Here is a 27480-nt window from a genome sequence, read left to right on the forward strand (position 1 = left end):
CTATGTATGAAACTGTTTACATTCTCCTTTCTTATTGGCTGTAGATAACTGATAGAGTTGATTAAGTGACTAAGGATTTGGTAACACTTGTTAACATACAAAAGAAAAAACAAAACACCTGTTTTTTTTTCTTGAATCCAAATATTTAATTGGTAAATATCAATTGTTATTATGACGTATAAAATTTCAGATCACAATATGAAGCAATGAAACTTCTCAGACTGGCATTTGCTGCAAATGTTTGAGGTCACCAACATAAAACAAATGACTAATGATTAAAGTAGAAGGGAAGCAACCTAAACTGGCAGAAAAATGGTGTACAGACATAGATAACAGGAAGGATTCTAGGAAAATTAAATGTGATTTCTCAAACTTTTATTCTTCAATAGAGTGCAATGAAAATAAAACAACACAGCACTGAAGCCAAGCGTCCACAAGACGTCTAAAAGTTGTAAGTACTGACTGTAGATTCACGGAGAGCAGAAGACAGCGGGAAGAGGGAGCGAAGGTCACAGCAGAGAAAGAAAGGAGGGCTTTAGCTTGCCAGTCAATGCAGGAAGAAAATAACCTAAACAAAATAAAGCAACAGTGGAAGTAATGCACATCACAGTTAGCTTTAAAGACCATAGTAGCATTTGTACTTGCATGATGAGAAAACAAAAATGAAAAATCCTGAATGACTGAACAAAAACAAGGACTTTACCACAAACAAACAGCCTGCCAACAAAAAAAGAGGATGGGAAGGAAAAACAAGGTCAAACAAAGAGTTTTCATCTCTGACCTGCATGTCAACAGAAACGGCTGCATTAACTCAGCTGTAATACAGCTTCACACACAACATGGCTTTGCCTCATAGGCTGATACAGTTAAACATGACAACAGTATGTTATTGAAAGAGGGCTACATTTTCCCACAAAACCAACTCGGATACAGTATCCGAACTGCAGCGCTTTATGTGACCTCTGTCCACATGCCAAGCAGTGCAAAGATGGTGCCGCTGAGCTCCATAAAATATTTGGTTTGGTTCCTATCACGCCTGCCAACCCAGTACATTTTTAAGTACCAGCAGAAGAAAAGTTGCAAATTTGTGTCGGCTGCTTACAATACAAACCTAAATCTATAGTTTCTTCTTTAATAATAGCTGTTCACTTGGGTCTGTTAAAATTGCCAGGCCTCCATATAAGCAGACTATTAGACTATTACTGTAACAGTCATAGTTAACAGTAACAGGAGTTTAAAATACCAAAAATCTTACACTTTAAATTGTAGAGAAAACAATGTTACCTTGAACCAGAAAGCTAAGAAGAAAGAAAATTATAGGAGCTTTCTGTAAGTTAAGACTCAATACTGTTGTGGGGGGTATTGTTGCAGTGGTCTATAGAAGTTAAAAATGTAGGAAATTTTTCCATGTGCTTTTGGTTGAATTGTTTTACTAGCTTCACAATATAGATCCATACGAGGGAAGTAATATTAAAAAAAATTAATCCAAATTAGTAGTAAAGAGATTGTTTTGAGTTTTGTCCACACCTGTTTTAATAGAAGTAAATTTGTAAATTATTTGGTAAAAATCCATCAAATTTGTGCAGGAAAACAATTTTGTTTTTTTTTACATTCACAGGTGTCATCTGTCTCATGGTTATTTAGGGCCATGATGATGATCTAGACAATGCTTAACTTACTGAGCCAGAAAACAGGCACAAAATATAAAAAGCTATATATATATACATACATATATATATATATATATATATATATATATACATATATATATATATATATAAATAATCTTCCTCTCTACAGCCTCTAAATTCTTGTAGACGAGTACCTTGTTTTCCCCCAGTACAACCGAAATACATCAGCTTTTCTCTCATACATTCCTTCCTTTTTTGAAAACCAACACAACTATTAATCAGATATCAGTAAATTAGTTTTAACATATTTACAACATGGATTTAGAATTTATGCATTTCTTTTGCAGTGTTTTGAGTGCATGTTTTAATTAGGTAATGGCAGTCCACGTCTTCACGTTTTGTCCCATTTAGTTAAAACATTTCTAGAGAGAAAATGTCCAAAATGTTGTCTTATTAAGAGGCTTGTGAAGGACCTGAGAACAAGGTATTGAGAAAATCTCCTACCATGGAATCAGGTGTGTTGAAGCAGGGAAAAAAATAAATCATACAGAGCAGTGGCCCTTAAGAACCAGAAACCAAGAACACTGTCTTCATGTATAAGAACTAGTATCAATGAACCTTCAATACCTTCTTTTTAAAAATGTTTGCCATTTCATTGAATGGGTGTTATTATTCTCATGTACAGGTTAATAGATTTATTTGGGAGGTCTACTAAAGTAGGGTTAAAAGCTGTAAATCACAAACATTTAAGATTGCATTAAAACAAGCAGCCAAACAAGAAGTTCCCCAATTAAAACAGTGTGAAATGATCATTTTTAAAAAGCAAATTTTATTAAAATAAATAACTTAAAACTAAATCAAACTGATCATTTACTGAATGCTTATATTTGGTGTCTGACAGGACTGAAAGCACAAGGCACTCAAATCCACTGTTGCCTGCTACTTGGCAAGACTGGTGAATAATAGTTTATTAAGAAAGTTTGTTGGGGATTAGCAGCCAGCTCCCTTTTGTTTTGCTTGGTCACTAAAAACCTAAGATGGGCCTCTATTTACTGTATGTAATTTAACAAATAATCTACACTAATCAGGCTGTGCTTGACTCAGACTAATTTCTTTAAAATGGAAAAGAACATGCAGAACTCTGTAAACGTGAATGCTGACTAACAGGTAGAGCAGAAGATAAATATCTGCTGGGTATAATATGAGCTAACCATCTCTGTGAAAGTTTTGTTTGATTGTGGTTGCTTGGTAACACCAGGGACAACCACAGTGTGCCCTTTCAGATGTGGCTGAATAGAACAAGCAGGCAGCTCATCCAACGCTCCTCAAGCATTTTTCACAACATTACAGCTTAATCTTAATAATATCTCTGTGTTTCTCTGTAAACCAGAATATCACCAGAACCTTTTTTTTCACCCCTGATCTGTTCTGCAGCTTTGCATTTTTCCTCAAGTAAATGCCTTTTCTAGCTCCACATTAAATCTAAAGGAGGACATCCAACTCTCCAAACAAACAAGACACAGCTGCAAATTTCTGTCCTCTGCCAAAACACAGACAGTTACCCCTGGTGAGACATTCGTTATTCCTATTAGCTCAAAGCGTACGAATGGCATCGTTCCAAATGACATGAGCATCTAACAGGATGCAAGCAAATGCCACTGACTGGCCTAGAAATAAAATAAAACTGCACAAATCACTAATGTAGTGCTTCATTTCAACTACATATTGCTTTTGACCCTTTTAACTTTGCCTTGGCATAACAAAGGCATCTCTTAGTCCAACACTCCTGGCACTGAGCACTGTTACGTGGCAGCCAAAAAACTGGATTTTGGTGTAAAACTGGATACATGGTACACAAATGCACACAGGTTGGCAGGAATTTGAATGTCGGGATATGTTTGGACTCAAACAACGAGCTGCGTTAAAGGAACCAGTGGATAACATATAAGAAGGGAAAACAAACTGAAAATGAGTAAAATCCTCGAGATGATTGGTGGGAATATGAGCTTTTTTGTGCGTTTGTTTTTGTGCCCACTTTTGTGGCAGGAGTAGGGAGGTTAAAAAAATGTCCTTGGTTTTGAATGTCAGGCTGGTGATGTTGATGGAGAAAGTCCAAGTTCAGCAGATGAGGTCAGTCCCTACTGAGGTTGTCTGTGTATGAATGATTGTATACATAAATGGCTGTATATGCAATATACATTTGCCTGTGGGTAAGTACATTATGTGAGTGCAATGCATTTCAAAGTGGAGCTCTAGGTGCTTGACGGTATATGAGTGCACACAGAATGGATGCTTAGGTGCGTGTATGTACGTATCCTAGTTAGTAAATGCAATTTTGATCTCATCGGCCCTTGCTGTAGCCGGGAAAGAACTGGTCAAGCAGAATCTGAAGCGTCTTGTTTTGGGTCATGACATAGTCCTTGCCCAAGTCGTGGCGGCAGGCAGGGCAGGTGTACACCTTTGCTCGGAAAGACCGCTGGAGACAAGTCTGAAGATGGAAGGAGCCAGAAAAATTATATGGAGAGGGAAAGTTTGGTGCAGCAGTAAGCACAAAAAACATCTGGATGAACATGACATATACCTTGCAAACATTGTGTGAGCAGACAGTGGTGATTGGCTGGAAAGAGAGCTCCTGGCAGCACACACACATAAAGATCTGCTCCATCTTTCGCAGGAAATTCTTCAACAAGAAGACATGAAATGAATAACAGAGGGAAAAGCTTTACATTAAATAGCTTTGCCAAGTAAAATCAGTGATGGAATAGTTTCAAAATTTAAGAAAGTGAAAATAAGTGGTAAAATCTAGATGTGAAGTTCTGAAGACCAATAGTTGTGTTAAAGTTGCAGTGTACTGGGTTTCATACCGGCCCTTCTTTAAGGTGCTCCATGGCCTCATCCCAGAGCTTCTTGTTGGCCGTGTCCTCTCGGATCAACTGCTGCTGCTGCTCTGTAAGCTGGAAGGTCTCTTCTATTTTCACACGTTTAGATGGAGGCTCTGCTGCTGGTGACAGATCTGGTAAAGATGCACAATAAATTTTAAAAAAGCAGAAGCTACTTTTAGAAAGAATAATGAAACTTAAAAAGAAAAAAAGATTGAAGAGACAGCATTTGCAGCAGCTACCAATAAGATCCTGTTTGATATTTAGTTTCCCTTTTTAAGATGTTTCACTGCTCATGCTGTTCTCACCTGTCCTCTCAACATCCTGTCTGACCTGCTTTGAGCATCATCTGTAAAAGCACCCACCACTATCTCCGGTTGTCTTCTGCGCTCCATTACTTTGTGGTGCTTCTTCTTTTGCCATCTTGGCTGCTGGAAGGCCATCCTCCACTTCCTCATCATTCTCTTCTTTTTCCTTGATTTTTCGTTGTCTTCGTGGCCTTCCCCTCGCAGGGTAGTGCTTACTGCGACCGCCACGGCCGGGTCTAGCGCATGCCTCCTTCTTTGTTTTGTTAGCCATGGCTGCCAGGTAGCCTGGTGGGTACTGCAGAAAGAGATATTAGCACAGAGTAAAATACGTATTCACTTATTACTTAGTGGTTTTTCAAAAATATGAATTGGTAAGAGGCAGGGAACTGAAATACTCAGGGAAATTCTACACGACAGATGCACCACATACATTTCTGTCAACACACACAAAGTAAATGAAAGTTCAAACAGTACAGTCTAACCTGAACAGAAAGGCCCAGTTTCTTGATCCTCTCCAGTCCTTCAGGTGTCCACGGTGCCGGTTCCAGATCATCCCGTCTCAGTAAGTACCTCCACACCAAATAACCACACTTTCCAATCTCTGGCCAGTATTTTACAACCTGAAAGCCACCATAAACACAACAGTGTTTAATTTAATACATAAACTGGCAGAGAGGTTGAATAGTTGATAAAGTTGATATACCTCGTGACTGTTTCTTCAAATATTTACAGTTGAGAATCAACCCTCAATGTTTACAATAGAAAAGCTAATGACAATTAATTTTATAAGCAAGGGGATAATTTGTATAATATTTATTGGAAGATAGATGGGTGTACTGAGACATTTTAGATAGACTATAGGCATGAAGAGAGAACTGAAAAACATTTTAGTAGAAGAGTGGAAGGAGGCATATATTAAAACACAATTGGGAACTACTAATACTCCATTGAAATTACTGCAATATAACTGGTTGATGCGAATATATATAACTCCTAAAAAAACACACTTTATAAACTTTTTCTAGCCCAGGGCACCACGTTACAGCAGCTTTTTGCTTTATGGCACTGCATCACACACCAGCAACCGCATATCAACACATTTTGTGCTTTGAGCGTACACATACATACATTTCGCCAAAGAAAAGCAAGGGGACATTATTGGAGGGGGTGAGGGAATAAGAGAAATTGACAGCAAGAGACAGGGGCACTGATAGAGATTTTGGGCCCCATGAAAAGAAACTGAAGTTCTGGTAAAGATGCACAATAAGTCTTATTTTGACCATCAAAATATCATTAAAAGAAATTAAATTAAAAGAAATGAAAAGAAAAGAAAAACATGACATGCTACTAGACAGGGCAAGCACTAAAATACAATGAAGTTAATTTAGATTCAATTATTTGCAGCAAAACGTTTACTTCATATCTAAAAACCCATCTATCTTTTTTTAAATACTTAAACAATTAATTATCTCATGATAATTACAAAACAAATTACAAATACAAAACTTAAATACAAAAAAAACCTCTTTCATGAAAATGAAATGCATTTATAATCTGTGGAGAAACAAATCAAATGCCACCATCAAAAACAAAATGGCCACTCTTTTGCCCCAGGCAAGAGATAAGACAAGAGTCAACATCTGACTGACTTTTACTGGCTGGAGAGAGCTCAGAGAACAGACAGGACACAAGATGGTTGCTGAAATATCCTTCGTTAGGTGGCACCAAAGTGTGAAAATCTGACGTTTAGTAGTGCAGCTTTAATGCACAACATTTGACAGTACCTTGTAAATTCCATCGTAGCGATTTCCTTCCTCTGGAGCATATTTGCTGATACGTCTACCTTTGGAGCTGCGCACCACTCTCACTGGTTTTCCTGCCCGCCAGTTCCTGGACTCTGCTCCGTCTTTGTCATTCAGAGGTGCATCGCAGTTTAAGGCCAATGCCCTGCAGGTGTCCAAAACCAAGTCAAAACACAATGATGTTTACCAGGTGGGAGTAAGAATAATCATCAGGATTGATGCTGTAACAAGCAAATGTACCTGTTCATGTGAGTCAAGGTTTGGTCAAAACAGTGCTCTCCGATCCGTTTGTTTCCAGAAAGGTCACGACCACCGCTGCCTGTGTAGGTGAACTCATCTCCCCGGTCCTAACACATAGAACAATCACCATAACACAGATTAGCAAAGTGCGGTGAAAGAAACATCCCTGTGCAACTGCAACAATAAAACCCACCACTTCATCCTCAAAGCCCCCTGCCAGCACCAGTGAATAGGAGCCATCGTTGCTGCGCCCATGGATGCCGCCGACATGTGGCCTGTGAACACCTGCTTCGCTGACCTGAGGGGACAAAAGCAGACAAACAGAACTGTGAATGAAAACCAGTTTGTAGCATCATGGTATACTTGAGTACTTATGTAATAAAGTACAAAAGACAACTAACCTGGACTCTGAATTTCCAGGTGGTTCCAACAGGAACACCAGGTATAGGTCCATAGTGGTTTGAGGGAACAATTGTGCATTCTTTAGTGCGCCCCACACAGGCCATACCCTGCAATTATATTGGGTAGAAAGTCTACATATCAGCACAATTATACTATTAAATGGAAACACAAGTGCAAAGATCACATCATGTTTCTTTAATTTAAAGAACAGAGCCATCACGTGTGCATTAAAAGAAGCCTGTGGTAAACATTTAAAGACAATATGTCATGCTCTCAGAAAGGATGACACCTCATTTAGCTCGAACAAATGAGTTCTAAAGTGAGAATAAATTAACCCCCTTAACGAAGCAAAGAGTTTTATTTTAAGAGCTATAAAGTATGAATACTGCCTGACTCACAGCACTTAAATGTGCCTGAGCGCACAAGCCGGACTGTTTTCAATTAATCTGCAGAGAAAGAGAGCATTTTGGTAAAGAAAAGAGTTATTTTCCATCAGCAGTTCCAAGAAAGTGGCTAAGTCTTGCTTAATGGCATTGTTCACATTACACCATGGAGCACAGCGTTGGGGAATCAGCACAGCCAGGATGGAAACAAGCTATGCAATTTTCACAAAATTGTTGCCATGAGACGAGTCTGAGGAGATTTTAGGAAAATAATCAGCACTATGCTTCGAAAAGGCAAAAAAAAAAAAAAAAAATCATCTAATAAATGTCAGATGTCTTCCTCTCTTATTTTCTGCCCCAGGATGTCAAATTATATGGTTTAGTTTTTTGCTAAGTAAACAGTTTGAATGTAATTTCTCGGTTTGTGGTCTTTAATGCCAAGAGAAAGAGAAGGGAGGAGGTTTTAATTACAGAATATTTTGTAATAGTAATAATAATAGTAATAATAAATAGGTCAGTAATTCCATTAATAAACAAATCCAATGAAATCACTGAAGATCTTCAGCAACTTAATATAAAGTTAAATTGATGCCAACCGGATCAGAAACTGATCAGAGTGAGCTGGCACATAAAAAATGATAAATAAATCAGTTTAGGCTGAATTTAAATCAGTGCAAAAAGTCAGATATAATTTGATTAACATTAAAAACAAAAGCTATAAAATGCTTAGATTTGAGAACGTATTGAATTGAAAGCCCAAAGAAGTTACACTCCTGTCAAGTTTTCTGTCTTATAATTTTGCAGACCAAAGTTCTGCTTCAATCAGATGCACATGAACGTTTTAATTCCCAGAAAAAAAGAATGTAGCATCTGAAAAATGCTGACACATGACCATGAAGTACCCTCAGCAATCTGGTTATTCAGTTTTTGAGAATAGATTGCAAGCTGGGGGTAATGGAGCTGGAAAATGCTTTCTTCTTTTTTTCCTTTTGATTTCTCATCCTGAGCCAATGCTACGCTGCTTAAGCCTATGTGTTTTCAGCAAGAGACTGCAGCATGTTCAACTGAAAAACAGGGGCTAAGACGACCCGGAAAAGTTGCTGGTACTGGAAAACTTTTCAGACAAAGTGCTTTCTGATATTCATCCACTTAGTATTTGCTACCTTGATGCAATATGAAGTGAAAGTGAAAAATGTCTTCCTTCAGGCTCATAGAGCAGCTCAGTCCTCTTGGCATTGTGAACCCCTTCTGAGATATACCCTCACATCTCACCTTTCCCCAGTCTCTTTGACTCTCAGTTGTAGCCGAAGGCATTTTTGCTTTCTTCTTGCTAGCTTTGAGCTTCTCGCCGGCCTTGACAACTTCACTGGTGTCATTTTTACAGGTTGGACAGTACCTAGCAGCATAAAAAAAATCATAGTTTAAAACAATTAAAAATAAATAAAGTACAGTTATGGTAAATGGGGAAACAAGAAAGATTAAAATAATTATTTTAAAAAACAGGGGAATGGTAGCCTTGCTAAATCTCTTCTTTCTTTAAATAAATGACAAAACATCTAAAAATTCTGAACTCATTTGATTTCAGTTGAACTTTTTCAGTGTGTTCATCTCAAGTCCTTAACAAGTGTTAATTTAACAAATAAAAACTGTTCAACTATGGGAATTTAGAGTTCAGGTCAAAATTGTTTTGTTCACATTACCAATCTGACACATTTACAATTGTGTATCAGCCAATACTGAATCTCAATCCATGCACTTGCATGTATTCTCTAAGTCTTTTTGCACATTTACATCTTGCAGTATTACAGCTTAGACAAAAATAAATGTTATTTTCTAGACAATCCTTATAACACCCAGTATAACGCTGCAGAGGTAAAAGTGGGACATCTAAAAGAGAAAATGAATAAATAAAACCTTGAAATAAGCACTAAATGCAGCATGCTCACCTACTTTACATGAACATACTATTAAGTCTCAATTCTTGTGTATAAATATATCTACAGTAGAAGAGAAACAGCTTTGGTAATGAAAATATGCTAATTACCCAGATGTCGATTACCATACAAATCTAAGGTGTACTTAGCGACCCGCTATGATCAGTTAAAAACATCTTGAGCTGGACCCCAGTCTGATACTTGGACTGGATCATGTCATCCCTACTGGGAGTTTCTGTTATTCATCCACTTTCTTTGCATTCCATCTTGCTTGCAGTTCATGTGTTCAACATTATATTTTTCAAAGCCATTAACACTATTCTGTCTCCCACTTGGAAATAATACATCAGACTAGGATGATTAGTGATTTTTAGTAGTAGGACAGTACTTTCTTGGATTTCTTTCAAAAATTGTGAGTGATGAAAAAAACAAGAAAAAACTATGAAGCTTTGGGCTAATTTGTGGCAAAATTGAATTAGAGTCAAGATCTTTCTCGCAGTGAATACAGTTCCTGCCAAAAAGAAAAGAGAAGAAAAAAACTAAACAAATGGTTGCTTTTTTTGTTTTTTTAAATATTCTACACCTTTATTTTTGTTTGGCAGAAATACAGTCAAAGTCCTGGCAGTTGATGAAGTGCCACCTGTGAGTGGATTATGTCTTTATTTTACATTGATTTTAACCTCAATCCTGACTTCATGTCTCTTTTAATACACCTCAATCCAAACTGTATTAATCAGCTACTAATCAGCCTTCCTGAAGTGACTGTAAAGTGTAGAATTTTGTGGCTAATTGCTAAGCTACAATCTCTCTCTCTCACCAGTCCTCATCATCTGGGATGGTGGCCAGAGGCGGGTTGAGGCAGTAAATGTGGAACGCCATGTTGCACTCATCACACAGCAGCTGCATGTGAGCATCCTGCTTCCCACCACACACACAGCAGGAGCAGAATCGACACTCCGCGTCCGGATCGGCTTTGCAGTGCTTGCACTCTGGGCCGCTCTTCCCTGGAGCCACAAACAAGGATGAAAGAGCAACAGAAACAGAAAAGATACCATGACACTGCTGCACATCAGCATGTGCTCAGCACTAATATAATAACAAGCGAGTTGTCCAGTGTACTGACAGTCTGGGTGTGTGTGCGATGGAGTTCATACGTTTAAACTGTCCGTCTGCACCAGAGAGTGGACGAGCTCCTGGCTTCTCCACCTGGTAGATTTCATCTAAAAACTGAACTTTGCAATCTCCGATTACATCTCCAGGACCCCTGAGAGGAGACATTGTGACCGATGCAGGGAAATGAAGGCACAACAACATGAAATCAAAATATTATTTTTGGTCTAAAATCACACTCTTGCAACATCCTCACCCCAGGAGGATATTGACTCGGAGCTCCTTATTGGTGCGAGAGGCTTGATTAAGAGCGACAATCTCGCCGTCAAACCAGAAGCCCCTTTCATCTGGCGTCTCCATGTTGTAGTTGACCATCACATGCATCCCCACTTGAAGCTGGTCCCACCTTAGTAGGGTCCTGGCGCGTGGTCGTACATCTACTGCTTGCATCTCCACCACTCCATTCTCTGGATAACTAGTGGAGAAAGGAGAACACAGAAGAGATGGTGAAGGTGTGTTTTCTGTAGTCAGATCTACTGCCAGTACAAAACATACACATACTTTGTATGTTGTAAACCTTTCACACAGGATGCAATAATATGCATGTTAGAACAGCTACATAAATGCACTAAAAATTACATAACTAATGGATAGAGGAAGGGTTGAGCTACCACAGAGTTTCTGACATCAACTGCAGCATCATGGGTACAGAACAGTAATAAGCAGACATCTAAAACAACAAATTTGGTTAAAAACAGATGGATGTGCAAATAATCTGTTTAACATCACAGTGCATCAAAGAGAGCTGCACTGATAAAGAATATAAACGTTCCTGTGAAGGAACATGCAAGTCTATGCAGGTCTGCAGAACACAAAAGACCAGAAGCACGAAAAATGTCTGTAATATGAGCAGATTTTACAACAACAGCCAAATACTGGTTATATAACATTATTAACTGGAATTTTGCTGCATAAAAACTGAAACCTGCTGATTTTCTGTTAAGCATGTAAAAATGCTACTAGCCGAATACATAATGAATCGGTTAATTGACAGAATAAAGTGTAGGTGAAACAGGAAACATATCACAGATCTATGTTTTTAGAATTTGTCCATTTGATCAGTGCACCCAAATGTCTATTTAAAAACAAGACAAGGTGTCAGCGAGGAACTTAAAAAGTTAATTCACTATAAACATGTTAAAATATTGAAACAACTTAGCTTCATTTTTCATCCATCGTATAAAACCCATTTACAAACCATGTTAGGATATAATGAGACACCTGTCTGCAACAGCACTCTCACTGGATGTCTGAATGTAGGAATATGAAGGTTTTTTTTTTGTATAATTAATCTAAACAGAATATCAATTTAATGCAGTAACTGGAAAAAATTATGTTGGACCACATAACCTCTGGATCTTTTACAAAAGTTACCAAATTACTGGAGCTGCTGTGTTAAAGGAAATAATATAATAAAGCTGCTGCAGCTATATTATATTCTTTGTTCTTTTAAAAGACATTTAAAAAAATATCTCAAGTCAAAGCATGCTTTGATATAGTTTGAGTCATCTACCGTATATCCTAAGAACAGTTTCTGGGCACTGCTGCACCCTCAGCCACAAAGCAGCAGCTACACCCCCATGACTAAAGGTGAGTTGACAAAAAATGACCAGAGGCCAAGAGAAGTAAATCCATGGTAATGGCAGGATTAAGCTAAATAAAACATCTACACAGTAACCACAACAGACAGCAAAAGATGATTTGTATGGAAAAACAGTGATGCCATGAGTTTAAAGAAGGCGGTACTAATATAGTATTTATTTTAGTTAAACCAAATTGCCTTTAATAATGATTTTAATGATAATTTTGACATTCTTGTTGTCAAGATAATCACTACAAAAGTAAGAAAAAAAAGTAATCCTTATAAATTGTTCAAATAGACCATTGGGTGTTTGACATCAACATGCAGAATTTAGCAGAAACTGAACTTAGTTATAAGTTATCACCTGTCTCGTTCCACTTTTTTTCTATTTATTTAAACAAATAAGTGACATAAAATTTGATAATCAGGCCTGACTTAGACACAAGCTGACAGCTTGCTTACTTGCTTTCTAATAGCTGGACTTATGTATGTAGATGAACGTGTGTTAGCACTGAGTGAAATATGCACACGCAGGTCTGCTCACACAACAGGAGGCTCAGGATAAAGTAGAGGATTGCATACATGGGTGGGCAATGCCTGCATATGTTTTTGCTGGAAAAACTGAGTCTAAACTTGGTACTTCTGCACACAATCTGTACTGCTGGACATCAACAACAGCTTGTTCATCTTGGCAAAAATAAAAATAGTAAAATAAGTAGCATATTGTGACAGACTACATATTACTGACAGAGACAGACTAGAACTAGTGTATTCCCAGGAAGAGCAGACCAACTCTAAGTACAGGGATTTCCTTTTATTTTTTTTTTTTAGACCAAAGGGATTAATCTGGTTTTGGAAAGAGTGAGTGTGTATGTGTGTGTGAGAGAGAGAGCGGGGCTAAAATACACAGACACATCCCAACATTCAAGTGTGTATGCGCACTGATACGCAGTACATTACCACTGACGTTGCAGCACAATGAGGCTCAGCATGAACAGCAGAAGAGCGCTCGAGTTTAAGACCACACAAGCTTCTCAGTCTACATCCTACTTCAGACCAATGAGCATCAAGCTATATAGAATAACATTAAATATTCATGTTATGATGGTACTGTCAGATTAAATATGCTACGTTAGAGGACATTTAAGGGCAGACACCAAGCTGCAATGAATGAATTCAGTTCAGCACAGATTCATAGCAAAGTCATCAAGGCACTTTTAAAGAAACAGTCCAATTATAATCCAATCAAAACTAATCCATTATATGATCCACATTATTCCAATTTAGAGTAAAACAGAAAGCTTCTTAAACACTTGTAAAGTTAGCAGTGTCACATAATTAATACACTGCATTTAACTTAATGAGGTGATGTGATTGTATCGTCTCAGCTTAATTAAATTTAGGCAACTAGCTCTGTGGTTTGATACATGAATTAGGAGGCACAGACTATTTTCTCACTTTTTGATTCAATACTTGATCCATTCAATGAGATGCTTATGATACAATTACTTAGTCCTTTGAATTTGACTTAACAATCGGACATACAAGAATCCTGGTTCTGGTAATGAATGCAGACAGAAGTCTGAATGTGGGAATGAGATCTGTTTCTAAATCTACAACAAATAACAGCCTTCCTGACAAGCCGAAGAACAGCATGCTTTTAGTTATCCAGCAGAAAAACATAAAAAAGAAAAAAGTGGAACAGTGTGTGCTGCTCCTTCAAAATATAGAAACCAGTACATATGCTTGGCATTACTTTGCCATCACATCCACAGTCAGGACACTTGCAAGTGCAGCCGGCGTGCGGTTACAAATTTTAGGCTGCACAAGGACATCGAGAAAGCGGTCGCACTGACCATCAAGTCTGCAGAAAGCAGAGTTTCTGCTGCTGCTTACTGACCAGCCTTTCACAAATGAAGCCAAAACTAAGACTCCCACTCATATTTGGCCAGCCTGCAGCTGCAAACATAATACCTTCTAGTAACCCGTAAAAAATTTCTGTTCAGACTTAACAATGGCTGAAGAAAACAAAATGATTGTTTTGGAGCATTTTGGTGCTGATAACAGCTGCCAAACAGTTTGGCAGTAATTCTACGGGGACATCAGTATTCCAAGCGACTGCTAATGGTTAAAGAGCGGAGGCTACTGTCTGTGGATGTCGCTTTTGAGTGCATCACATCTGGACGGTGTGTGCAAGCAACACCAATACTCTCAAGTAACCTTAACATTCCCTCAAACCATTTCTGGATTATGGTCTAAGGCACTAAGGTTAAACTAAGCAACTTCTGAAATGAGTGCAGAGATAGAAAGAGGTACTAAACAGGTGAATTATTTATTATTCAAGATTTTACTAGAGCTCTGGCCTTTTCACCATCATTCTGACATGTCAGGATAAAAAACTTTCTATTCCACTAAGGTATTACAACCAAAGCAGTTTATTTATTGATTTTTAGACTTCACTTTTCCTAATAATGTTAACATGGCAATATAACTAGAGCAGCTTTTTTTCTGTTATGTGTCCTGTAAAAAGATATTTTCATACCTGAAATATCTGTGATGAGCAAGAGCCAACCCTTTATACTGGCTCACTTTTTATCATTCTGGCTCTGGATACAACTTACTATTAAAACAATGACTGCTCTGTGCAGAAAAGCGGACAAAGAGTGGGCGAGTAAGAAAGACAAACCCAAAGTGAAACTACTCGCTGAATCAGCAACTACAGCAGATAAAACTCTCTTAGTGGTATTCAGGTAACAGGCATATTAATTCCCACTAACTTCATACAACACAAGATCTCTTCACTAAATATATAAAACCATGTAAATTAGAATGTTTAGCAAAACTTTACCATAACACCAAGTTTAGTTTTAACAGTGAAAAATAAAACATGGTAATAAATTCCTTAGTCGAAGAGCTGAAAGCAATATAGCTTTTTCAAAGAAAGCATTCTTGTTACAATGGGTATGGTTGTTACTGAGACCATTGTCTTAGTAAAACAGACATAAATCAAATGTGTTCTCAACCACTTTTTTTTTTTTTGCAGCGTGTTGGTACTCTTGTCAGAGCACATTTAATGTGGTCATTTTAAAACTTATTCCAAAAATTTGCCTGCTCTTGTACATAAATACTTAGGACCACTGCAGTCAATTGACGTGACCAATTGTCAATTGTATGTCATTTCATTGCAATGGAGTTTTGTATTTAGTCCAGTATGAAGAGGGCTTAAATCATAACAATGTGTGTTAGCTGGGATGAAAAATAGCAGAATTCTGAAATCAAAGTAGCTAAATAGAACCCAGCATTTCTCATTTTATTATTTAAGCATGTGCAACCTCGCATGAGGAAAAATGGTAATGTGCAATCACAAGAGATTCAAACTAAAACAGAATCAAGCTTAAAAAATAATCCCTCTCAATCATCTCCCATGACCCATTATAAAAGTGTAGTGGAACCTTTCTCCATTTAAACAGCCCTCTACCTGTATTTCCTTGTCTTCTGTTTTTTCTGTGTTAGGGATATGTTTAAGCTGCTACCTTTGGTTAGAGGCTCTGCAGACATTAGCAAAAAAAAAGTGTGCAGCCTTAGAAACTAGAGAACAACCAACAATGTTGAACAGGTGAATTTCCATTGTTCAATATAACAACTACATGGAGCAAACAGCAAACAAAGCAAACAGCCCAATAACTGACCGATACACATGACTAACTGTTGGAAATGAACACTGAATTACGAAAAAAGCATTTAGGAAACGATAGTTTTATCTTCAGACAAATACAAGCCCATAATTTCGGATTAAAGCAACGTTGGTTGACGTTGAATCCAGGCCCACAATGTCAAATGCTGCTGGTAGCCAAACAGACGAAGAAAAAGTGAAAAACTAGCATAGCTGTGCACATGAAGGAGATGATGCAATAGCCATGCCAGAGATGCAGACTACTTCATCACTGTAGCTTGGCCTGTTTAGCCAAGTTTCTGTTTAGTATACTGTATAAATATAGGTTAAGAAAAAGAATCTAGAATAGAGATGTTTATTGATTTTTGTTAAACCAATTTGCTTTGAGTCTCCTAACATATCACTCCCTTTGATTTTGTGGCTCATTATATTCTGTGGACTTGCAGCCAAAACATGGCGGACGATGTTGAAGGACTAGTGTGTCTTTCTCAGACTATGCAGGCAGGTGTTAAAGGGGAGGCAGGGGGGGGATGCAGCATGAGAAGACATGGCAATCTTACCCATCCTCTACTTTTGTCTGGCACAGCGATGGAAGAAACCCGAAACAGCACTCCGAACCAAGAGGCATACAATACATTTAAAAAGAGGCAAAAGGGTCTATCTGACCAGCAGTCATTTAAATAGAATAGAAGCTTACAATTTAGACAATTTACATTTAAGTGCAGCTTTAACCAAGTGGGGGGTGTGTTTATGTCTCTGTTGGTGAAAACATTATTACTCTGACACTCAGATTCTGTTCTGCCTTTTTAGTCTCTCTAACTAACTGAATAGAAAAAAAAAGAAAGATAGTGGTGTGTGTGTTGTGTGTTGTGTGGTGTTGGTGGACAAAATGGTTTAGATTATTGGATTGCCTGTGCCTGAGTACTCCTGTCCCATTGCAAATGAAAGTACAACAAATAGAATCTGACTACAAGGGATTTGGAAGATTGAGAAATGTCGAATGCGGATGAAGTCTACATAAAAAAAAACACACACACACACACACTCACACACACTGACAGCACAACAAACACTGACATAATTACTCTGGAATAACAGCCCTTAACAGAAACATGCACACTGCCAGAGACAGAGTAAGGAGGCTATGTCTCACCAGTCTCATGTTCACAGCAATTATAGACAAAGCTGAAGGAGGCAAGCAAAAAAGTAATGCTCCTGAGAACTCATGAGTTACCATGGAAACATCGGCTTCTGAATGAATTTGCTGGAAAAGGGGAATGCAAGCGATGGAGTCCAAATTGTAGCATCAACTACCCCCCACCCCCTCCTGCTCTCCATCCCTTGGCCTGCCAGGATGAAGCAGGCAGTAATTCCAGCAGAGCCGCCATTATGATGCATGATGTTCACAGACATCATACAAACACCATGTTTTTATGTTCAGTAGACACATATGCAGATATCTGCTAAAATGCTTGGATTAACATCACAGATGATGTGTTTCAGCAGCATCTCTCCTCAGCATAATAAGCTATTACTTACTCTTCATATTTAATGTGGTACATTACGTCCTCTTCTCTCTCTTTGCTGTCCATTGCTGTAGAGTCTGTCTGAGAGGTGGAGGCTCCATTACTCTCTGAATTTAACACAACATTGTTCTTATTACTGTCCGTGGTTTGACTCTGGCTGTTGGTCTGTCCCTGCTCAGCCTCCAGCTTTCCATTAGTCCTTTTTGGGGGGCGACCCACCTTACCCTTGGTGGGTGTTATCTGTCCTTTTGGAGCGAGCGTCACATTTTCAATGCAAGCCTCAAACCAGGCACCGATGCTTACATCTCTGCAGTCCACCAGCTCGTTAATCTGAGGAGACAAAAACACAAAAATAACACCCGGTCTCTGTCGTTGTATGTGTGTGTACATTAACAACAAATCCTGATCTTAAAATGAATGAACTTTCATTTTTCTTCTTTTAGTTACTAAGGTTGTTATTGCAGCATGAAAACTTTCTGAGGTTTACAGAAAACCGATCACAAACATTCTCCTTCAGAGGAACTCTATATAATACAATACTCTGAATTATACTCCTGTAATATACGATTTAAGAGTAGCACAAGTAATATAGGTAATTTATATTGAATGGGTTAAGCTATTAAAAGACACTACTACTACAACTAATTTCTGAATGAGCGGTCTGTGTAAAATCCTTTCTGTTATAAATGTTTTATGATATGAATGTTTAAAAAAATACTTTCTTTTAAAGACATTCTTTAAATCAGTCCATGTCCATGTCATTTGAGTTTCTTTAAAAAATGGTGAATACTTCAGCCTGAAAAAAAAACAAACATGTGACCTGGATATCCAGTGACGCTGCACATTTCCAACTCATTTACTTGATTATTGGTTCCAACTCATTTACTTGATTATTGGTCTTCTTGCATGCTGGATTAGACAATAAGCATGAAAAGAGTCCCATTCCCTGACACAACCGACCGACCGACATACAGTCCAGTTCAAAGGTTCTGAGCTAGCTGCTCTTTTTTGTGTGTTGTTTGTTTGGTTGTTGTTCTTGTTAGCAATAGCTTAATGGAGGTCATTCAGAGTTTTTCTTTGGACATCAGCTTTTTTTTTTTTTTCCTTTTACTAATTTTCAATTCAGTCCTTATACCTGACCTGGTTCACCCAAACTCTGGGTGAACCAGTGTTGTGTTAACTTAAGCAATTTAGCAAAGAATCCATTTTAAATGGTATCTTTAGCCACTTTGTTGCAAGCAGCCTGACACATTATTTGTTCCAATTTCTTTGTTACACATACAAAACAAAAGATAACACAGTTTAACAGCATTTTTGCACCAACAAGGTGATTCCTCGAGTGCTTTTTGACCAAAACTATCTCAATATGGTATGTAGTGTGTCTTCATAACATTTTAAGGAAAAGGAAAAAAAGAGGATAAAAGAAAAAATAGCAGGCATTTAAACCTATCTGCATTAGATGAACAGTGTCTGCAAATGAGATCTGTAAGAAATGGGATCAAATTACATCAAAGACCTGACAGAACCAGGAGATGCATCCAGACTTTCAGCTGATGTAGCTACTGTTCACTAAAGCGTCATAAGACACGTTCTCTTTGGCATGGTGGCTCTCAAAAAGTCATTCTTAAGGAATGGGAAATGGGGAGAAAAAGTTGAGGAATGCCAGAATTAAACAAGAACTGGATTGAAAATCAGTCTTTTAGAAAGATAAAATCCTCCTCAAAGCCTGAACCTCAATATTACTGAAGGACTGTGGAATCATGTTGACAGAGAACAGAAACAAGAAGCAACCAACATCCGAAGAAGAGCATTGAAATGTTCTTCCTGAATATCCCTGAAGACTACTGAAAGAAATTACAAGAAAGTCAGTATGAGAGGGTTCAGGTTGTGTGGATGCATAAAATAAAATACAGGTGAAAGTATGAAACCCAGGGTACAAAAACATGCACACTCTTTGTTTCAAGTATACTAAATTACACAATTTTTTATTTTTATTTTTGTCAGTCCCATCCTCACCTTGTACAGGCCGATCCCTGGGTCAATTAGTGTGTTTCTGCTGGATGTGGGTGGCTGAGCATCCTGTGCTGGACTAGAAGACTTGAACCCATTTTTGGTACTGGTTGAGTTACTGGTAGCGCTGGTGTCTGGCTTGGCTTCATTTACAGTGCTGGTAGTGCTGTTGTTGTCATTGTTCATATTTGTGGAAGTTTCCATTTCTGCGGGGGAGACGGGAGCTGGGGAGTTGCAGCTTTCTGACTTTGAGTCACATGGAGGAGCAGAACTACAGGAAACACCTGAGGACTCCTTAGTGGCGGGGCTGTCTGGAGGATCGGTCTGAGAGCGAATCAGCAGCTGAACTATGTCATTGAGCCCCACGTTGTAGTCAAACAGAGTCTGACCATCTTCCATCTAAACAAGGAGAAAGAAAAAAGTTTCCAGCGAATATGAAAAGGCACAGTTAAAAAGATGCAAAAAAACATACCTGTATACTGTAATTCAACAACTAAGTCTTTAGAAATCCAGAATTATTTCCTAAGTCAGTCATTAAATCCAGAAAAAATAAAAAGAGTAACATCTTTCCACTCGTAAAGGTGTTGAATTAAATTTTTTTAATGAAGCCTTTTAATGATTTAATTCTATTTCTTTACTAGTACATGAGAAGTAAATTATTAATAAGCCAATATTATGTTTGAAAGTTGAATCAATGGACGTCAGCCTTTGGCAGAAGGGTGGGTATAATGATCCTTTATTCAACGTTGTCATAAATGTCTATCATGGGGCACGAACAACACTGAACCATTATGTCCCCTTAGACAAGCATACAAGGCAGGCTGCTTCTAAAGAACAGACAACAAACACCTCAAACATAAAAACAGCCATGGATATGCATGCGATTTAATATATTGTTTGATATTCAACAGAAAAAATGAAAATAGACTTCTGTAGGTGTACATCCCTTTATATATGCCGAGCGGGAGTCCAAATCAACAACATCTGTTCTCTGATCTTAAATGATCCAAAGCTCAGATTAAGATTAAATGCATTTAACTGTACATCCAAGTTAACTGATGTAGCCTGTTCTGAGTAAGGAAAAACAATTAGCGCTAATGACTGGCGAGCTTCCAGTGGGAGCTACTGGAGCCCGTGTTTGTGTTCACTTATCCAGTCCACACAAAACATGCTGACATGCAGCTGCTCTAGCCAGTTTTTCTAAAAGAGAAAAAATAAATAAAAGATAAAAACGCATGAATTATGGTGATAGGAGATGTAGCTGGGGGAAAAGAAATGACTGGGTTACCATGACAACCAAAATGAGAGCACCCCCCGCAACACACACACATAAACACTTACACCCACCCCCTACGAATTTGAATCGTGTATATATATACACAACTGCCGTCAACGAAATCCACCACCACAATCATCATCAGCGTGACCCTCTCAGGCAGTGCAGCATGCGGGCAAGAGAAAATGGATCTTTCAAATAAAACCAATGCACTTGGGAAAAAAAAGGCCCCATTCAAACACACCTTATTAACTCTTCTTCCACACCAGCCTACTGTTAAGTATACCGCACGGGGCAGCCACTGCATGAGGAGTTGAGCATATGGTGGTCAAGCCAACTACACATATCGGCTATTCATTTCAGCCCTCAACCCCACAAACCCATTGTGCTGAGGAGACAAGCATGGCCGCCACCCTCACTCATGCTCCCCTTCTCTCTTCTTCGTTATTTGACAATGGGGAGGAGAGGGAATGGAGGTGTAGCAGGAGAGCAGTGAGGGAGCAAGCACGATTTCCCCATCCCTCCCTGTTTTAATAGTCTCATGGAATTTAGATCAGGGGAGCAGTGGTGCAAACACAGCCATTTAGTGGTAGTTATACTCACCTGTCTGTCTTCCTGTGGTCTGTATTAGTATGTCTTTGTATGTCTCCCTACCTAAGCTCAGTCTTCGACTTAGTAACTGCGTCCTCTATTGTCTGTCTTTTGCCACATGTGTAAAAAGAAACACAGCCAGACAGTAAGCATCCTCAACAGACAATAAGCCTGCTGGCAGAGCCTGATGCAGGAAGCTTCGCTGTTGACGAGTTGAAGTTAGATGGATGGAAAGTCATGCAGACGGGCAGGAGATCAGAACAGCGTACAGCAGAATTGCTCTGCAGCAAACATTAATGACATCCTTGCTTTTCATATGCGCTCTCTACAGCGACTTCATTCATCAGTGGGATCAGCTTCTTGCTGCAAGATGTTGACTTCAGTCTCACTCAGCTGAATAATCCTCAAAACAAAGAACCGCAGACTAAATGTGAGAATGTTGAGGATTTTTACATAGTCAGTCTGACATAATACTGTCACATTGGCCATGTACGTGGCAGTTTTCACCCCTGTACGCAGAGTAATTCAAGAAATATGTCGCCTCAGGCATCTTCTTTATGTGACACAGTGAAAATGTTCTTCAAGTGGGAGACATCTGAACAAAGATCAAATAAACTAGCGTGTTTGCTTGCATGAGAGCCCATCATGTTGGAGAGGGGAATAAAATGGGCACTCAACAGATCTAAAGACATAACGTCTTTTCATAACAGGAACCTAAAAAAAGACAAGTTAAATATCAGAACAAACACGAAACAAAAACAAGACAAAGACCTGTGGCTGCAGTATAAACAGTGAACACTGGAGACCCCACTCCAAATACTAAAAAATTCTGACTTTTCTGTCTTAGATCCCACGTCGTGGAAGAAATGTGTTTATAGTGTTTTGATTCTACAGCAAAAAAAAGCCATGAAAAAAGCAGAAGCTGACTGTAAAGACATATTTGACAGTAAAACTGAATTATCTTTCATTATTGTGCAAACACGCTGTCTAGCAGAATCTTCTTTTCAGGCTTTAAATGCTCAGTGCAGAAATCATTCTGACATTAAATTAACTAAGCAACCTGTTACCATCTTTGTCTGCATAGCAATGATGAGTAAAGGTAGAACAAAAAAAGAAAAAAGACCAAGAAATCGAGGCAGCCAATTTAATATTACCGCCCAGTCCTACAAAGACATTTCAGGTTGTGAAACAACAGATCGATGAGCAGAAAAGAGGAAATTTTATTTGGTAGCAGAGTAGAAATTAGCCTTCTTTTTCTAAGGCAAGCCGCCCAAACATCCAACTCCTGCACAATTACTTCTAGTCTCCGCCCTCAGTCTGTTAGTGAAGAGTTGAGCAAAATAGGTCATATTACCAAAAACAATGACAAGGGGGTGTGTGCCTGCATGCCTGCCATCTACAAGCCTCCAGGTTTGGTCTTTTATCCTTCATACTGCGCACAATCATTTACTCTTGAAGAACATTTTATTGCTTATCAGTTACCAGGAAAGCAAGCAAAAGTCGTTGTGGATTTTACATCCATTTGCAGCTTCCTAAATAAGCTAGCGTTAGCTTTCGCATTAAGTTTTAATCCCTTCACAAAAAGGAAAGATGTAACTGTCCATCAACCAGTTTCGGAATTAGGATTAAATGTTTATTTCTACAACAACAATCATATCACTTAGCTAAAATATTAGCACCTTTAATCCTATTTACTGATTTCAGATATTGCTTTTAACTTTTGTAATGTACCCAGGAGACCCAAACCAAGGGGGCATGTTTGTAGGTATACAGTTCCATTGTAAGCTAAGCTCCAAGCAAAACCCTTTCATTTACACTGCAGTTTGTATTGTCTCACAAACAATTATCCTGGACAACTAAAATTACAAATATGAGATGAAGTGGCAAAACTGTGAAAACAAGCAAGCTGCATTAAGAAAGCCTGCAGTTGTGGTCTAGGTTTAACGCCTGTCATTGTCTTTGCCCTTTGTCCAGTCTATCTGTCAAAGAAGGATGTCACTGCGTGCATGCATGGCTGCAGACAACTCTGCTTCCCTAGAAATTCATCTGCAAAGCAATACTCCTCAGAAAGAACCCATCAACTGAAGAGTCACAACATCAACCCGTGTATAATCAAATTCTAACAATATCTAGGTCACAGCAACCGCTAGCGTGAAAGAGAGCAGGCCAATAACTACAGCCCAACGACGGGTACCGTTAACAGTGGAAAAGAGCCCAACTATCTCAACGTGAAAAAAAAGAACTACAGCCATGTGCTTAGATTACACACATGCAACACAAGGTGAGCTTTGAACACAAGCCAAATCGCTTTTAAAATTAGTAAACATGAAGCCGGCTGCAAAGTGAGTGTGGGCGCTGAGCAGAAAGGCCACATGGCCAGTGGAAAGTGGGTGTGAGTCCTGCTTACGAGCATGAGTAACAAAGAAATGTTAAAGGTGAAACAGATCAACAAAAAGTGATTGGGCAAACTTGAAAAAAGAAGAAAAAAAAAGAAAGAAGAAGAAGAAAAAAAAAAGACTTAGGCTAGGTTGAGTGGCTACTGGCTCAGGACCCTTCCGAATGAAGGGCAAGTATGACTTTGAACTGGTGAGGCAGTGTGAGCACTGAGCTGGAGGGAAAAACAAGACGCCATTTTGAAAGGAGAATCAGACGGAGTTGCTCTGCTACAAGTCTAAATCCTAACTGAGCGCAGGCACCACTATGCATGCAAGGATAGTAGCTAGTGTATGCTGCATGTCACAGGCTCATTCCATGCATTACTCAGCACATGGAAATCCCCTAATCAAGGCTCACCAAGTGAAATAAAGGACGCGTAGGATTTACTTTACAGGCTTGGCCTGTGATCAGCCGCAACCATCAGTAACAACTCCAATATAAGAAACGATTGGTTGTTGATAAGGCATGAATCATTTTACTACATTGTTCCTACTTTTGTTGATAAAATTCTTGAACTTAAACAGAATCAGTCTCGTTTGTGCTTATAATGACTTCCAAGCCAAATAAATAACTGTTGGACTGCCATTATTAGATCTTCCAATTAATCTGTTGCTATTTTAACACAAAAAGTACAACATGTTAATATAAACACTCAAACCATTTCAAAGTTTTTCTGAGTTCTTTTCTTTTTTTAAAAAGCACAGTATATTACTGGTAAGCGCACAATCTAAGACTTCATTATCATTCAATTACAGGAAGTAGGTCAGACAATTTCAACATGCAAATGACTTTTTCATGAAGGAAATTTTTTGGCCAATAATACAGAATGACACATCAATACTGGAAGGTGTGACTAAGTGCAAGCAAAGTGAGATCAAAATATCATGTAGTCTGTTCTTCCCGTGGGTTTTTCTGTCTGGCTGATTCATACTGTGTGAGTGTCGGCTCTGCAATGTTGTGCTGAAAATCTAAATAAATCATGGTGCCAATGTCCTGTCAGCGGCAAGCATCTCCTGCTTGTTACTGACACCCTGTAATCGTTCACACATATACATATCATGGATCATCCTGTGCAATTTTCTTTCCTTTATGCAGCGTTGGTTTATATATTTCCACAAAAACAACACTATTTTGTTTAGACTTAAGTAACATATTGCAGGACTTTGTCTAAGGGAGCAATATAAATTCTTCAGATACTGTTTTGCTTTACCAGCTGCAGTTACATCTGTGAGTGTGATATATTATAAAATATACTAGCATTTATTCAAAAACAGTGGGTTATTCATTTGTCCCCCCCCCCCCAACCACGCTGCATGCGGTCCTCCACCATAGCACTAACAGACACACACATCCATCTTGAGGAAGCAGATTACAGTTTCTTTTTTTTCCTTTTTTTTTTGTAGTATGTTTGAGAGAAAATTTGGACTCGCATCAGTTCAGAGGACAACATGCAGGCAATTGTAAAGTCAACCTGAAGCCCAAATATCCAGACCCAACTGCAGTCTAAAGACCATATATAAAGTATACTTTAACCTCGAATAAGGCTGGGAGAGATTGATAAATTGACTGTGTGCGGACTACTGATCCATTTTTGTTCCCCTGAAAATGTCTAGTGGGCCATACTGTAAGATTCTGAAATCACATTGGTATTGAAAATAAAGTCTGTAAAATCTCATTAATCCATTTTATATGAAAGCAGACTAAATACAGACAAAATAATCACTATATACTTTTAAGTTGTATCTGACCATGTGCTAAAAGGTTATTTAATATGTAATTAAATATCATTTGTTCAACAGAAAATCTTATTAGTAATTACTCATGCATCTGTAAATAAAATCTTAAATAAGAAAAATTATCAGGAATATTAAAAGACAAAGGTTCCAGTCTCTAAAATCTAATAATCTATCAAGTGTTTTGCTTACTGTATTGATGTGTTCAGATGTGTATAATGCAGTAAATCTAAATGTAAGAGAATTATTAGTAAAAAGAAATGCCCTATAAAGGCATTTTGGTGCTTTTGAAAGTGTACTTGGGGTGTTTCTGTGTCAGATGTCTACTGCACAATTACCATAAACTAAAGAGTTTCTTTAGATTAATACAGTATTACTAAGAAATCTATAAATGACAATTTTATTCATTGTTTTTTGTTTTCCTTTTACAAATGAATTACCCTTGTATAACCATTGTAAATAATCAATATTACAATCATACCTTCACTACTTAGCAAACTATTTAAATTTTTTTCATCCATTGTGTATTGTTACCCAAAATAATAAATATTAATAATAAATGTGCATTACACATTGATTGTGCATTACTTATATGTTGCGAGTATGATATTGCTTTTCTGTCACTTTCTGTTACTAAACACTGAATTGTTGCTTTACTCATTTAAATCATATGATTGTAGTGAGAGGTTCACTGGATACAGATCTGGTTTTAATTCAGAAAGATGCCACACATCCATCTGCCTGCTGCAGAGCGCATGGATTGCAAAGTATTAGACAACCATGCAATAAGAGAACAGATAACTTTACAATAGACGCCCCCATCAGTCCTCATTGTACATTGGTGACGCCAGGGTGTAAACAAATACACCTATTTAAGTGCACGTGTAGCCAACAGTCTCATTTAACCCTTGAAGTTATTAACACAGTCATTTGAACGCCACATGTACAAACCCAGTCGTTTCCTAATGGGCTCAGCGGTTAAACATGGAAAGTGTGGAGAAGAGTGAGGCTGGGGTTAGTAATATAGCAAATGTAAAATGCTGCTGTTGAATCGGCGCACACAGGTAAGTGATGTGGGCCGTTTGTTTGCAGTGAACTACTTGGATCGACATGTGGAAACAGCACGGTGTTCTCCTTTCTCTGGCAATGTAAACAAACATGTCTACGGCGGTGGGACATTTGTTGCACGCAGCTCTCCTCGTCATCAACCTAAACAACCGGAATATGTTCAAAACATCCACATTTCCCCCGTTGGGGTGGCACACCGCGTACCCCGAGCTCTTGCGTAAGAACTATTGGCGAATTCCTATCAAAACAGGAAGCTCGCATGGGTCCGAAACGGCTTCAACACCCGAGGACCACTCAGTCTACAACCAGCACCCCAGCCCTGTCAAGCGTCAAAACTGGCTGTTGCATGACGAGAAAACGGCTTTACCTGCTTCCCTCGGTAGAAGAGTCGCTGCTGCTGTGGGCTTACATGGAAAATATCTTGTATTTTCAGCCGTAAAGACTCAATTTTGGTCAGTCTAGAAAGATCTTCAACGGTTCGCGTCTCCTTCCCGTCTATAGTACGAACCTGGATCCACATCGTTGCACTGCCCCGTTACCGCTTCAGATAAATAACAGCTGAAACAGTTTTGTGGATACCAATGTTTTTGTATGCTCAAACGAGATAGAAGTCAACAAATTCAGGGCTCCATCGCGTTTTCCTCTGCAGAGGTAACGTCGGACTGGCTCGCGCAGGAGGTGTCTCACATGAGGTCGCGGCGCCAAGCAAATCTCGCGAAGTAACGTTGAGCGAGCTCCGTGTGCAGTTAAAGGCACAGCAATCCTAAACGAGACCTTGGGCTATGCATGAATTTGACCACTTACTGTGTTACATTTATAAGACATTATAAATAGCT

At 38.6% G+C, this 27480-nt stretch overlaps 1 protein-coding gene across 1 annotated transcript; it reads right to left on the bottom strand.

Annotated features, from left to right (window-relative positions):
* Positions 1-358: 358 nt before the first annotated feature.
* Positions 359-27391, bottom strand: LOC121629955 (E3 ubiquitin-protein ligase UHRF2-like). Its single transcript, XM_041969920.1, has 16 exons — positions 27012-27391; positions 19547-19939; positions 17544-17860; positions 10946-11164; positions 10734-10843; positions 10397-10583; positions 8918-9041; positions 7262-7369; positions 7054-7158; positions 6861-6967; positions 6603-6765; positions 5301-5438; positions 4876-5113; positions 4496-4644; positions 4213-4311; positions 359-4119 (listed from the first exon to the last, which is right to left on the bottom strand). The coding sequence occupies exons 1-16, from the start codon at positions 27162-27164 to the stop codon at positions 3973-3975; spliced, it is 2757 nt and encodes a 918-aa protein (XP_041825854.1). The 5' UTR covers positions 27165-27391; the 3' UTR covers positions 359-3972.
* Between the last annotated feature and the right edge of the window lie 89 nt (positions 27392-27480).

This window comes from Melanotaenia boesemani, chromosome 19 (assembly GCF_017639745.1).
Source record: "Melanotaenia boesemani isolate fMelBoe1 chromosome 19, fMelBoe1.pri, whole genome shotgun sequence".
NCBI lineage: Eukaryota > Metazoa > Chordata > Actinopteri > Atheriniformes > Melanotaeniidae > Melanotaenia > Melanotaenia boesemani.

Bases quoted from the DNA above. Each gene is read 5' to 3' on its own strand.
- LOC121629955 (XM_041969920.1), bottom strand. From the start codon at position 27,164: ATGTGGATCCAGGTTCGTACTATAGACGGGAAGGAGACGCGAACCGTT. The intron at 19,940-27,011 runs GTAAAGCCGTTT...CTCCTTGTTTAG, and splicing joins TCTTCTACCGAGGGAAGCAG to ATGGAAGATGGTCAGACTCT. The intron at 5,114-5,300 runs GTTAGACTGTAC...CTCTTTCTGCAG, and splicing joins AACTGGGCCTTTCTGTTCAG to TACCCACCAGGCTACCTGGC.